At 42.4% G+C, this 14,562-nt stretch overlaps 1 protein-coding gene across 16 annotated transcripts in view; it reads right to left on the minus strand.

Annotated features, from left to right (window-relative positions):
• Window positions 1-14,562, minus strand: part of nfat5.S (nuclear factor of activated T cells 5 S homeolog) — a 65,730-nt gene that overhangs the window by 21,314 nt on the left and 29,854 nt on the right. For 5 of the 16 annotated variants that reach the window (XM_018260559.2, XM_041561166.1, XM_018260549.2 and 2 more), the window contains 4 exons: window positions 11,259-11,796; window positions 8,897-9,083; window positions 7,133-7,320; window positions 6,376-6,548 (listed from right to left, as the gene is read on the minus strand). In XM_018260559.2, coding sequence (XP_018116048.1) covers window positions 6,376-6,548; window positions 7,133-7,320; window positions 8,897-9,083; window positions 11,259-11,796 — 1,086 coding nt within the window. Of the gene's footprint in view, window positions 1-6,375; window positions 6,549-7,132; window positions 7,321-8,896; window positions 9,084-11,258; window positions 14,496-14,562 lie in introns of those variants that run through there. The other 11 variants (XM_041561169.1, XM_041561170.1, XM_041561168.1 and 8 more) reach the window with 6 other exon arrangements.

Consider the following 14,562-nt stretch of genomic DNA (forward strand, 5'->3'; position numbering starts at 1 on the left):
TGGACTTTGGACTCTGCTTATATTCTGCCTGCCTTTTGACCTGTTGCCTGAACGCTATTACCCCTTCTGCTAAATCCCTGGATACCACGATCCTGATCCCTCCTGAGGGGCTTCCTCCTAAATCCGGACTACTCCCCAGAGGGAACTCCCGGTTCCCTGACATTATTTTCGGGCCATGGATTCCACTGAGGAAGCTCAGCCAGAAGCTCAGCCAGATTTCGGCAGGGCCTTTCGGGGCCTGCATTCCCGCATGGAGGCGTATGAAGCCCGGCAGAATTACGTGGGACTCACGCTGGAGGCGATCTTGGAAAAGCTCTCCTTGTTGACACCAGCGACCCCCCGGGCGGCACCTCCTCCGCAAGCGGCTGCTGCCATGGCTACCCAGCCCTCCACTTCTGGTCCTCATATTCCTGCTCCGCCTCTCTACGATGGCGATCCTCAAGCCTGTCGAGGATTCGTGAATCAGTGCCAGATTCGATTTGCCCTACACCCCACTGAATTTGACTCTGAACGTGCTAAGGTGGGGTTCGTGATTACTCGTCTGGCAGGGAAAGCTCTCGAGTGGGCATCTCCACACTGGGAGAAGCAGTCCCCACTGATGGATGACGCAGAAGCATTTCTCAAAGAATTTAAGATCGTCTTCGATGCTCCCGGCCGGGTGACTTCCGCTGCGTCCCGTCTGTTCCAAATCCGCCAAGGGAGTCGCAGTGTAGCGGAGTATGCTATTGAATTCCGTACACTTGCTGCTGAGACTCGTTGGAACAACGACGCATACCATACTGCATTTTATAATGGTCTCTCCCTTCGCATCAAAGATGACCTGGTCTCTCGTGAATTACCCACGCAAGTTGAAGACCTCATCGCCTTGGCTGTCAAGGTGGACACTCTTCTGAGAGAGCATCAAACCCTGAGAGTTCGTGTCAGGAAATTTCAACCCATGTTGGCACCTCGCTTCGAGAGGCCTCTCCTGCAGGCTTCTGTCACCTCTCCTGCCCAAGCATCCATTTCTCTTCAGGAAGAACCCATGCAAGTGGGAAGAACCCGCCTCACTGAACAAGAAAGACTCCGCAGACGGATGTCAGGCCTGTGTCTGTATTGTGGCGGACATTCCCACTTCGCTAATGCCTGTCCTGCAAAGGCTAAGAGTTTTGTACCCCGAGGTATGTCTATGGTAACTCATGTAGGGGGCACTACTCAAAAGTCTCGAGATAGGTCTCTGGGGAAGACTCAAGAAAACTCACACAGGTTTCTCCTTCCCTTCCAGATTCGTCTGACCGATAAGACCATCTTCGGGAATGCTTTCCTCGATTCCGGAGCCGGGGGTAACTTCATGGACGCTCTCTTTGCTAAGAACACGGGAATCCCCCTATTTCCTTTGCCTTCTCCCATGAGGATTGTCGCCATAGATGATAAACCCCTGGAGTCTGTACTCACGATGACCACTGGTGAACTATTTGTGCAGGTTGGGACCCTGCATAAAGAGAGACTTTCGTTTCTTATCATCTCTTGTCCCGATGTTCCTGTTGTTTTAGGTCTCCCCTGGCTGCGCCTGCACAATCCCACCATAGACTGGTCCACAGGGCAGGTCTCTCGTTGGAGCCCATTCTGCCTACAGCATTGCCTTCCTGCTAAACCCCTCAAGAAGGTAACTATTTCCTCAACCGAGTTAAAGTCTCTTCCCTCCTGTTATAAGGAATTCTCCGATGTGTTTTGTAAGAAGTCTGCGGAATTCCTTCCTCCACATCGCTCTTATGACTGTCCTGTCGAACTCCTGCCTGGAGCCATGCCCCCCAGAGGCCGCACTTACCCTCTCTCTCCTGCTGAGACTACTGCAATGAAGGAATACATCCAAGAAAATCTCCAGCGGGGGTTTATCCGCCCTTCTACCTCTCCTGCAGGGGCTGGCTTCTTCTTCGTGGAGAAGAAGGACGGAGGCCTTCGGCCATGCATAGACTACCGGGGCCTGAATAAAATCACTGTAAAAAACAGGTACCCTCTGCCCTTGATCGTAGAGCTCTTCGACCAGCTGAAGGGGGCGAAGATATTCTCTAAGTTGGATCTCCGAGGGGCGTACAATCTCATTCGCATCCGTGAGGGTGATGAATGGAAGACGGCTTTCAACACTCGTGATGGGCACTATGAATATCTCGTTATGCCCTTCGGCCTTTGCAATGCCCCTGCCGTCTTCCAGGAGTTTGTTAACGATGTGTTCCGGGATCTCCTAGGAAGGTTCGTAGTCGTATACCTGGACGACATCCTGATCTTTTCTAAAGACCTAGAAAGCCATCGCTCCCAGGTGAAGGAGGTACTCTCTCGTTTGAGGAAGAACTCTCTCTTCGCCAAGTTGGAGAAGTGCGTCTTCGAGGTGTCCAAGATCCCCTTCCTAGGATACATTATCTCCCCTGAGGGATTTGAGATGGATCCCGTGAAAGTGTCTGCCATCCAGGAGTGGCCTATTCCGCTGAGTACCAAGGCAATCCAGAGATTTATCGGATTTGCTAACTACTATCGGCAGTTCATCCGGGGGTTCTCTTCCCGCATTGCACCTATCCTGGCTCTCATCCGGAAAGGGGGTAAACCCAGCTTGTGGCCCCCATCTGCCATTGAAGCTTTTCAGTCTTTGAAAGAGGCCTTCATGTCCGCTTCTGTTCTCCGACACCCCAATCCTGAACTACCCTTTTGCATCGAAGTAGACGCTTCTGAAGTCGGAGCCGGAGCCATCCTGTCTCAGAGACACCCCGCTGATGGGAAGTTGCATCCCTGTGCTTATTTCTCCAAGAAGTTCTCGTCCGCAGAGCAGAACTACGATGTCGGGAACCGAGAACTCTTGGCTGTTAAACTTGCTCTTGAAGAGTGGCGTCACCTCCTGGAGGGTTCTCTGATTCCTGTTCAGATTTACACCGATCATAAGAATCTCGAGTTCATCCAGTCCCTCAAGAGGCTAAACCCCAGGCAAGCAAGGTGGGCTCTCTTCTTCTCTCGGTTTAATTTTATCTTGACTTTTCGCCCAGGTTCCAAGAATCAGAAGGCCGACGCCTTGTCTCGTAGCTTCACTCCGGTGGACCGCTCTCCTGAGAGACAAGAGCCAATCATCCCTCCAGTCAAGATTATTGCCTCCCTGTATCCACAGTTTGCTGATCAAATCCTGGCTGGTCAATCTTCTGCTCCTTCAGATACTCCCATTGGAATGGCATTTGTTCCTCCTGAGCTGCGTCTGCCTATTCTGCAACAGACCCATTGCTCCCGGCAAGCCGGACACCCTGGTCCAGCTAAGACTCTTGAACTCTTACGACGCCTGGTCTGGTGGCCTGATATCCGCAAAGATGTGAAGGACTTTGTTGCTGCCTGTAATGTTTGTGCCACATCTAAGTCAAGCCATTCCCGCCCCAGTGGGTTACTACAGCCTTTGCCGGTTCCTTCCCGTCCCTGGACCCACCTGTCCATGGACTTCATTGTCGAACTTCCTCCCTCTTGTGGGAACACTGTGATCTGGGTTGTCATTGATCGATTCTCCAAAATGGCCCATTTCATCCCTTTGAAGAAGTTGCCCTCTGCGGTGGAGCTGTCCCAGCTATTTATCCAGTACATCTTCCGCCTGCATGGTTTCCCGGTGGAGATCGTCTCTGATAGAGGCACCCAGTTTACTGCTAAATTCTGGCGTTCCCTATGCAAAAACCTGGGAATTGTTCTTCAGTTTTCTTCTGCATACCATCCACAGACGAATGGGGCAGCTGAACGTGTCAACCAAGCCCTGGAACAGTTCCTGAGGAACCACGTATCCCTCTGCCAGGATGACTGGTCTGATCTCCTCCCATGGGCGGAATTCGCTCATAATAATGCTTGTCATTCCTCTACAGGAAGGTCTCCGTTCATGTCGGTGTATGGGCAGCATCCTCAAGCTTTTCCCCAAGACTTTGTACTTTCTGACGTCCCGGCTGCTGACGATTCCGCAGCCCATATGTCTGCTATTTGGGCTGCTACCAAGTTGAACCTAGAGAAGAGCGCTTTGGTTCATAAGACTTTCGCGGATCGTCGTCGAAGATCTTCTCCTCCCTACAAGGTGGGTGATAATGTCTGGCTCTCTTCCAGGAATATCCGGTTGAAGATACCATCTCCCAAGTTGGGTCCAAAATTCGTGGGTCCATTTCCCATCTTGGAGATAATCAACCCTGTGGCTGTCAGACTTCAGCTTCCACCAGAGATGAGAATCCCCAACGTGTTCCACGTGTCTCTGGTGAAACCCGCCATCACCAACCGGTTTTCTGGTGGTCAATCTCCTCCTCCTGCCATCTCTGTGGAGGGTCAACTCGAGTACGAGGTGGAGAAAATCCTAGACTCCAGGATCTCCAGAGGGTCCCTTCAGTACCTCATTCAGTGGAGGGGCTTTGGTCCTGAAGAATGCTCCTGGGAAGGACACCGTGATGTTCACGCTCCCCGTCTGGTGAGGGATTTTCACGCCAAGTTTCCCCAGAAACCTTGTCCCGGTGGTCCTGAGGCCCCCCGTGAGGGGGGGGTACTGTCACGATCGCCGCCCGGAGCAGGACCAGGAGCTCCGGGCGGCGCAGCTATCACTTCCGACGCCGCTCCCAAAATGGCGGCGCCCATGGCCGCCACGTGGGTAGCGGCGCCGGCGCAGAGACGCCTGCGCGCAAGTGCGCAGGCGCGAAGACGTCACAACGACGCGACGGACGCAGGCGCAGCGCGTCGGTCGCAGACGTGCTGACGCCGACGCAAGGGCGCCAAAAATCCCCTTTAAAAGGACGCCTGAGGCGCCAAGATGGCGCCCGAAAATAGGATCTTGTTCCTGAATAGATTCCTGGGTTCCCTGTTGCTGTTCCTGTTATCCCTGAGTATATTCTTGATTGATCTCTTGTTGTTGACCCCCTGCCTGGACTTTGGACTCTGCTTATATTCTGCCTGCCTTTTGACCTGTTGCCTGAACGCTATTACCCCTTCTGCTAAATCCCTGGATACCACGATCCTGATCCCTCCTGAGGGGCTTCCTCCTAAATCCGGACTACTCCCCAGAGGGAACTCCCGGTTCCCTGACAATAAATTAGACTTGATACATTTGTGAAACACATCTCTTATGTTTACTATCAACCTCATCTGCTTATATCAAGCTCATTTATACTAAATAGAAACAAGTAATTGCTGATATTATATTTCATTTGCCCCACGGTGTTTCTTGAAAAGTTGTTCTTTGCTACACTATATATCACATCTCAGCAAATCAATTTCTTTGTTTTATTACAGAATATATACAAACCAGTTCCTGGCACAATAAAGTGGTATACAGCGGGTAAAATAAGTATTGAACACTGCAACGTTTTTCTCAGTAAATGTATTTCTTATGGGGCTACTGACATGAAATTTACACTAAATGTTGGTAGCAACCCAAGTAATCCACACCAAATGCAACACAAATAAATCCATCAATTCAGGGATGTGTATGACATAGGGAATAAGCATTGAACACATGAATAAAAGGAGGTGCAAAAAGGCATGGAAAGCTAAGAAACCTGCTGAAATCTGTCTGAAAGCAATCCTAAGCAAATTAATACCAGTTTAGTGGCCTATAAAAGGTTTTTCATTACCAAGGTATCACACAAGAAGCAAAAAAGAAAGGTAAACGCAAAGAGCTTTCCCAAGACCTTTACAACCTTATTGTTGCAGAAATATATTTACTGAGAAAAATGTTGACATGTTCAATACTTATTTTCCCCGCTGTAAGTGAACTAGACTGTTCTAGGTGAGCTTTGGCAAAGAAAAGAGCTAACTATTGTAATCCAATGTTCCCTATTCTGTCTGTCTATCTCATATTAAAGAAGAACTAATCCCCCCTCCAAAGAAAGAGTCCCCATGCTCTACCCCCGTCACCACCCTCCCTGCTTTTTCCCCACACAGTCCATTATTTTAAAAGGTGTCTCTGAATGTAACGCTGACCTCTCCATGCAAAGCAGAGCAGCTGGGTGCCATCTTCGGATCCTCTTCTTCCCTTCAGCTATTTACAGAGTTTTCCGGCGCATGTGTAATAGGTGCGAATACCAAACTGACTCCAACTGCATATGCTCAAAAATAAGCTCAAAGTCAGCAGTCCTTTAGCAAAAGTACCCAAAGACACCGAAGATGGCAGCCATGAGCTCTGCTGTGCTATTCTGCATGAAGAGGTTGGTGTGACATTCAGACACTTTTAAAATAGTTAACTATGCAGGAAGGAAGCGGGGGGGGGGAAGGGGTTAGTGGATAGGGACTTTCTCTTTAGGGGGGGGTTTAGTTCTCCTTTAAAAAGAAGGCCCCGGCCAAATAAGCATCCTTCTGTTTAAATAGACTTTCATTTTAGAACTGGCAAGGCTTAAAAAATGTATGACTTACTACAAAGAATAGGTGAAGAGAGTGTTTGAAGAGTTAAAACAGAGCCATCTGAGCGAGTGATGTTTACTCGAAACACAAGTCTGGCACGAGTGCTCTTTTTCTTAGAACCTGCAACCCCTATCCGTGTTTCTACATCTGCATTCCGAAGCTTCAGGATCCCAACACAATCAACCCTGTAACAATATACAAAACCTGTTACTACCCAAAACAGTACATGGTTACAGGGTCTTCAAAGAAACCGTTTCGGCCCAAGGCACATGTGGCATTTTAATTTACATTAACACGTTACTACTTAAAAAAGGAACACATATTAATGAAGTATGCAGTGAATATAATATTGTAGGTTGAACAAACTTCTTCTAAATCAGGCAAGAGATCAGCATTTTGGAGATAGTTTTTTTGTATACTATAAAGGATGAAATTATCTGGTTAAGATCCCTTGAAAATATTTAGCCTCATGTGGCTTGTAAACTGCCTTGCTCTAGAATGTATAGCATGCAAAAAAATGAGCTCAACAGGGTCACTCAGTTACATTAGAGCAGAACAGCTCATTCTCGAAGCAACAGAGACCAATGAGTGGAAATTTACCACTTATATAGTGGTTCTTGAATATCTGCATTCTTTCTATGGAACAGTGACGCTAGAATCTTGTACTTCAACATTTTAGATTAAAAAACAGATAAATCAAATTCCTGCAGCAGGCAAAGATGGTTCAACCACACAAACCTGTAACAATAAGAACAACTCATTTACTTACGCTAGTGTCATGTTGCTCTGGTCAAACACAACCTCAATAACTGTTGAGCCCTCTATGTCCACTTCTTTGCAGGGCGTGGTGTTTCTCCCAGTAACCCTACAAGCTTGGTAGAATCCATGCGGCTTCACTCTGCCAGAATCATTACCAACAAACACTTGAAGAACCACAGGCTCATTATGACCTTCCAGCTGGAATAGGAAAATGGAAATTGACATTTGATATATATATATATATATCCCTTTCATTTTAATGTGAGACCTCTTTATATAAAATGGTGATAAACAAACACGTAGAGAGGCATACATCTGTTTTATCCTAATTAATGCAGGATTGTAATACAGCTCTTATTCACAATTGTTTGAGTAATGTTCATTTTCAGATAAAGGGGCATTTTTTTGACACTCTGCATCAAATCATGGCAGCTTATTAGGTCAGACTCCCACACAACTCTTCCAAAATATACAAAATATCAAAAGCGAAATGGAAACAGGACAAAAAGCCTCCACTGGTGTAGTATCAGCAATTATTCTCGACTATTTAATAGACCTACAATTCCTCCACCTACATATGCAGGTAATATAGTGAATAAAAGTACCCCCTATTGTAAAATATAAGGATATTATAAGTCACAGAGGAGTTTCATGACCATATAAAAGCATGAGGCCGAAGGCTTTTATACAGGTCATGGAACTCCGAGGTTACTTCTAATATCCTCATATTTTCCAACAAGGGGTACTTTATATATTATAACACACAGGTTTTAGTGAGTCATGTGACAAAAATGACATCACTACTCAGTTTATAACTGATGACATCACTAGTCACCGTTTACAAGATATCCATGGCTTTTGTGTATTATATTGGTATTAGCATACAAGTAACTTGATATTCAGTTCACGGTGCTTAGACTTTAGCAAGCAACTCACCCTCCATGTGCCTCAATGCTTATTTGATAACTCACTGAATTAGTACACTCAAGAAGAGTTTTATACACTACTCTTATTCAAAACAGATTTAATGGCAACTCCACCAGCCAACATGGATGCTCTGTTTTCTTGGCCAATTTGTTTTTTGTTTCTATTTTGCCTTAACTTTGCATGTACAGTGCAAACCACTCACGCTTTCAAACATTTCAAGAGGATATCCTGGCTTCCTTAGAAGCTGTATAGTGTGAAACTTTTGCTAATAACTTTGCAAAACTCTAGATCACCTTCATTTACAACACTCACAATGGGGATGTCATAGTACATATTTTCCATTACATGGAGTCTCATATATGGCCAGGAAAAGACTGTGCTGCCAATCTTGAATGCTGATCAATGATTTAAAAATGATGGGGTGCATCGTTTTGCATTCGATTCGAATGAAGGCATATTATGGCTCATTATCAACAGAATGGAAAGGTACAAAGTTAAAAAAATACAAGATACAACCTCAGAAAGGAGCCACATGCATATAGCAGTGGATGCCTCCATATAAGTCCTTTCCTTGAGCATCAATCATGCTCAAGGCAGATAAAATGGGTGCCTCTTAAGTCTGTGAGTGCTAAGCTTTGCACATTTTATCATATGCACAACAAAAGCAATGTACCAGCCCTGACATAACTGGTATGCCTGTGCCCAACACATGATTGCTACCATTACAGACAGAAAATGAATTAATACAGACAATAAAAATATATAATAGTTTTGGACTTTAAGCAAATACATGTATTGTTTGAAATTATAGTAGACAAATGATTAATGGTTTTAGGAAAATACCAACCTTTATAGTAGGAAAGCCCTGTTGTGTCCGATCTTTCACAGAGCCCCGACTTCCCTCTGTTAGATACCTGGCGCGGTGCTGGGTTTCTGGTTGTACAACTATTTTCAGTTCTTTTCCCTCAGCTTTAGCTGGATACTGCTCACACAACACCAGGTTCTTTTTTCCTCCCTTTGGAATCTCTGTGGCTCTGAGATCAATGCACAGTAGAAAATTAAGTTTATTTGAAAAATATAAAAAGTGAAAAGCGAGCTAGAGTTTGAAGAAGGAGAACATAGTGGTTAAATGTTACTGGCAAAGTTTATATAAATGTAAAATCTCCTTTTTCTTGTGAAGTTGCAATTGCCTCGTACACTTTAAGGTAAAGGACCTGGGCCTTATATGTACATATTCATTTCATTTTATGAATGGAATATATTGTCAGGCAACAGTTTCTAAAACCAGCTAGTGGAAGCTAAAATACCTTTTGCAAGAGCAAGGGACCGAACTTCTCATACAGATAGGGTCTATTATCCAGAATGCCAGGGACCTGTTTTTTTTTGTATAACTGGTACATACCTTAAATTTGCTAAAAAACAATTTTAGGGTTATATATAAGATAAATGAAAACCCCCTAGGCAAGTATGAATAATATATGGTGTTGGTTTCACATTGTGCTAAAGATTTATATCATTTTTAAAAATGGCACCTTTATTGGAGCACCCCATAGATGTTCTCTGGTCCCTGCCTGTGTTTCAAATGAGGGGTGGGCGTGTCCTAACGGTCCCTGCCAGAAGCACAGTAGGAGAGGGGCAGCCAATCACAGCCCTGCAGTCACACAAGCAAAGACAGGCTTCAGTTCCCTATCAGGTCAGCCTAGCTGTTGGTTCCTATCCTACAGCACAGTGTGCTGAGTGCTGCCGGCTCCACTGCACAGCCTGGGAAAGGAGGCAGCAGAAAGTGGAAGAGATGGGCGGGGCTAGTAGGGATTTAAGACATTTACAATAAACTAAGCTGAAACACCACTTTTTAAAGTACATTCCTTCCATATCTAAAAGAATTTAATGCAGTGGTACATTCTTATTTTTTTTTTTTGCATAATATGTCTCCTTTAACATAAACCCAGTAGGACTGGTTTGGGACACAGTGAAAAACTCATTTTACATCCCCTGATTGAAGTTTTTCTACATTTACAACATTTTTTGTGGGCCCATCACTTTATAATGCATTATAATGGTTGTTTTTCCCCAGACTTTTATACTATATTTTCCCAGATTTGACATCAAAACTTTGTCACAAATCAGATACATCTTACATATGCTTTCCCAAAGTGTAACATTAATGCTGAACTGCTAACACTTTATTATACCTTATGTGTATATCCTTTGAGTACTTGAAGCATCAGCAGCTTAAACCCATTTCCCTGATATTACACACTTTTTATGGTTTTCTGAAAAACTTAAATCGCTGTTCGTTTGTATTTATTAGTGACAAAGACTAATGGTCAATCAATGCCTCAACAAAAAACTATTAAAAGGAGATGCATATTCATTCAGTTAAAGAGCAAATGAGACTACAAAAGGCTGAAGAAAAGACAACTTTAGTTCTTTGCATTGCCGCCAACCTCAAAAAACACATTCCTGTGCTACATGAGTTTAGTCAAAACCCAAAGTTCTATAAAGGGTTAGCTTTGTTTTAACATAAACAATGACAAAGCATCATAATGAATAGCAGGAGGCAAATTTTGCTTGCCATCAATAAATGGAGACAACACAATAAGGTTTGCATGTTTAAAAAATACACAATTCATGAAACTAAGCTCACGCCAACACACTAAAAGGAAAGGTATCCTCAGTCAGTGGCTGTGCCATTTCTGGGACAGATAGTTAGTGACAGAACAGCACTGCTAGTTCTGATTTGTGCAGGACGTGATGTTAAAGATAGAATAACCTGAAAGTAAATCAGTTTCAAAAGTGTCTTAACTCTTTTTTTGAATTGGTTGAAAGAACTCTGCATTATATGTTTATTTCAATTATCTGTGGGAGAATTGGCTGTGCTGGGACAACTGTAGATACAAGTCCTATTCTGTTAACTCTAGGATACTTAAGGTTACAATTATTTAACTTCAGTATTTAAAATTACAAATGACAAATGGGTGACCAGTGAGTTTTTTATGGACCTTCCCAATGTAATAAGCAGCTGATAGGGTTATGAAGTAACCAAGACATTTATACTTGTAATTGTAGAAGATTAATCATGAAACAGAAAAGTTACAGTAGAGATTACACAAGCCTGGGGGTACAAAATAAAGTTTGTACAAAGAATTACATAACATTATATAGAATAGGACAGAGGTAAACTATGTGTAAACAACACTTATACCAACCCATTTCCAGTATGGCCTTTGCTGTCCGAGTTGAGCTGGGAAAGCACATAATGGGGAGCTTTGGCGCTATCAGCATCAAAAACATCCATGTTGGAACCCTGCCGTTTGGCTCCAGGCCTTTGCTTCGGGTTTCGTTTCCGTGACTTACGAGGCACCTCTGTGTTATCATTGTAAGAATGGGTACTCGTGTTGCTAAAATTGGATGTGGAATCTTCCATCCACATACTGCAACTCTGCTCCGACTCCAGTCCATCCCCTTCATCTTGGCAGGACATCTGACTGTTATCGAGCAAATCTTCGGGTGGTGGCGAAATGTTTAGGACTGCCCATCTTAGTGGCTCAGACTGTTGCAGGCCTGCATTACTGGCTAAGAGCTGTTCACTTACCCCTGGTTTACTTACCCCCAGAGCAGAGGAGCAACTCTCCGATTGCATAGTTTTGGTATCGGTGAGTGAGGTAGAGTGAATAGAAGGGCTGGAAGTGGTGGTAAAGGAGCTGCAAGCACCGCCCATTGAGGAAGAGGAGGCAGATGAGGCATCTGTAGTGTACAATCCAAAAGTAAATATACACATTTTCACCTGTACAGGCCAGCAGTCCCAATGGAATTAGGCAATTTTGCATATGTTCCCACAACAATTCCTAAGTCTGGAATCTTTTTAATTTTTAAATACTTTGATTAAAATAACTGGCTGAGCACAGGTGAGTTAAAATTGCCCATATGTAGCTGTAATGTTATTAAGCTGAATTTCAGCTTGTTATATATTTTTGCAAGTCACAAACACCTATTTGGGCATCATTGCTTTTTTTTTTTAAATTTGTTTCCCTAAAACGAGATTGAACAAACAAACAAACATTAACCCCATTAACCACCTGTGCCAATTACAACAGCCAGATCATTTTTTTTCCTCCTTTTGTTTTGTAAGTGGGACTGTCTGTAGCCACAAAATATTAAAATAAATTTCTAACCTATGAAGCAGAGAACTACAGGTCATTTTTAATGCAGACACTCCCTGCTTCAGAGGCAAATCCTGGAATAAAAATATGAGAAAATAAATGAGAAAACAGCTGCTAATCATTCCAGATATCAAAAAAATGTATATAACAAACTCATTGGTTAGCAAAATGGAACTGATAAGCAAATCATGGGGACAAATCTGGGAGAAAAGAACGGAGGATTGGTTCCTTTATGGTGGGTTCTTGCTGACCACCTTGTGATGACTCTATATTGTATTTCCTGTTGATATATGTGTTTGTAGAAGCTAGCTTTTCCCACATATATAGCAGTTTGTTGCATTAGATTGTTTACTGTTGAAGGTGAGCACAACTAGATTTTGTCAAAAGCTGATGCACAGAATAGCTCATAAGGAAAATATTATTAAGGAGACCATCTAAATGAAGCCTGTGGTTGTACTCCAAGGAACAATCTATAGCCAAGACATGCCAATGGCTAGAATACATTGACATTTCTAAAATTTAATTTTTTTTCCTAAATATCTAAAAGTTTTTTCTTACTCTGTTGTGTATATAGATAAGGTGGAACATGTTCTATAGTTGCAGTCTTCTCTAACGCAATGAAATCCTGGCAATCAACCCACAGAAAGCTCATGGATAATAGAAACTCTTTTGGTACAGGCCACAACATTGCCCAAGATTTTCCCTGAGTTCTTTATAAACATCTGTCATCGCTGCATTTTACCATGACCAGTTGTAGGGAAAATCTTGGAGGTAAAATGCCTTAGGGTTTCTTTCAAGGTCATCTAAAAGAAAAACTGGCAGAAAATATAAACATATAATATAAGCTCTCTTCTCCAGATTGTGATTGTTAGTCGACCAGATAAGTCTTACTACATGATTGTCCTGGTTTGCTAGATTGGCGAGCGCAGCAAGATATAAAAGAGGTCCATTCACAATATCATGTATGGTACCACTGCTGACATGTGAGGGGCTGAGCTTGTACATGCCATTAGCATATAGATTAAGCATTCCAATCATAGACATTATAGCAGTAAAAGTCAGTAGTTACTAGTACTCACATCTGCTCTTTTTTTATCACAGAAAAAGCTAATTAGATTCTTACAATATATGTGAGATATATAATCTATATGCTGTGTGAATTGGATGACAAGGAAAGTGTGGAGTCACAGAAATTAATAGTGCCGTTTTTTTCATGCACAGAGAGTGTGAAATAACATAATTGCTGCAAATTAAAACCCCAAACCTATCAGTTCCATTTTACACAGGGATGTGCATTCTGCAAAATTTAGCAGCTGAAATCAAAGTATTTAGTGACTTTCAAAAGCATTCACATGTAAAGAAAATTATATCTTGTGTATAGTTTGCTTTGTTTTTATTAATCATGCATTAATAAAATGCTTAATTGTATATAGCCTCAATAATATATAAATATATATTTATTATCTTTTAGCAGAATTGCAGCCACTTTAAGACCAGCCTTTTTTTTTTATTCCTTTAATCACACCAGTGTGCCACAGACTGCTGTCACTTTAACAATTACAATTACAATCTACACAAAATATACTCAATGCATGGATAGGACTGTGTGAAAAGACTAGGCTATGGCAAAACTAGATTATATTCATAACGAACAGTAAGAGGCCTTCAAATATATCTCATGTTATCTAGCATGCATCACTGGTGCTCTCTAAAGCAGCCTAATAATATAAAGATGACACAAATCAGTAATGGAGGGTAATATATTCCTGTGTTTTATATATCTTAAAGTGATTTTTATTTAAATCGTATATATAACATCTACATTGTCCTTTTTTTTTATAATTTGTGATTACAAATTATATTATTTATCATTTGTGTAATCCAGATTCAATGCATTTTGGGCATATGGTATAAAGCAATAAAAAATTACTTTTTTTTTGTAATGATGATGGAACAATAGCCAACGAAAGAATCCTTTCTTAAGTATTACATCTGACCAACAGGATCCAAATCTAAAAGTTATGGGGCAGGGTTTGCGGCTCCATAGTATTCAGCTAACAATATTTCTTCATTTTAAACCTGTACCGTTCACCAATAAAAGTTGTGTGCTGTTGCGTGTGTGTACAGATTAAATGAATCTCCATGTGCAATTTAAGTGGCTGCAAATCTGAGCTCCAAGCTTCATGCTAAATTCAGGTTACTATGTCTTTCATTGTCTCTTTTTCAGTGTATTTAATTATAAAATGTCAATTTACTATTTACATCTCAAAAAGGAAAAAAAAAAAAAAAAGACATGAAAGAAAACAAATAAAGAGAAAAAAAAGGCTTAGGAAGAAGTCTGAAAACAAGA

The sequence above is a fragment of the Xenopus laevis genome, chromosome 4S (assembly GCF_017654675.1).
Source record: "Xenopus laevis strain J_2021 chromosome 4S, Xenopus_laevis_v10.1, whole genome shotgun sequence".
Taxonomy (NCBI): Eukaryota; Metazoa; Chordata; class Amphibia; order Anura; family Pipidae; genus Xenopus; species Xenopus laevis.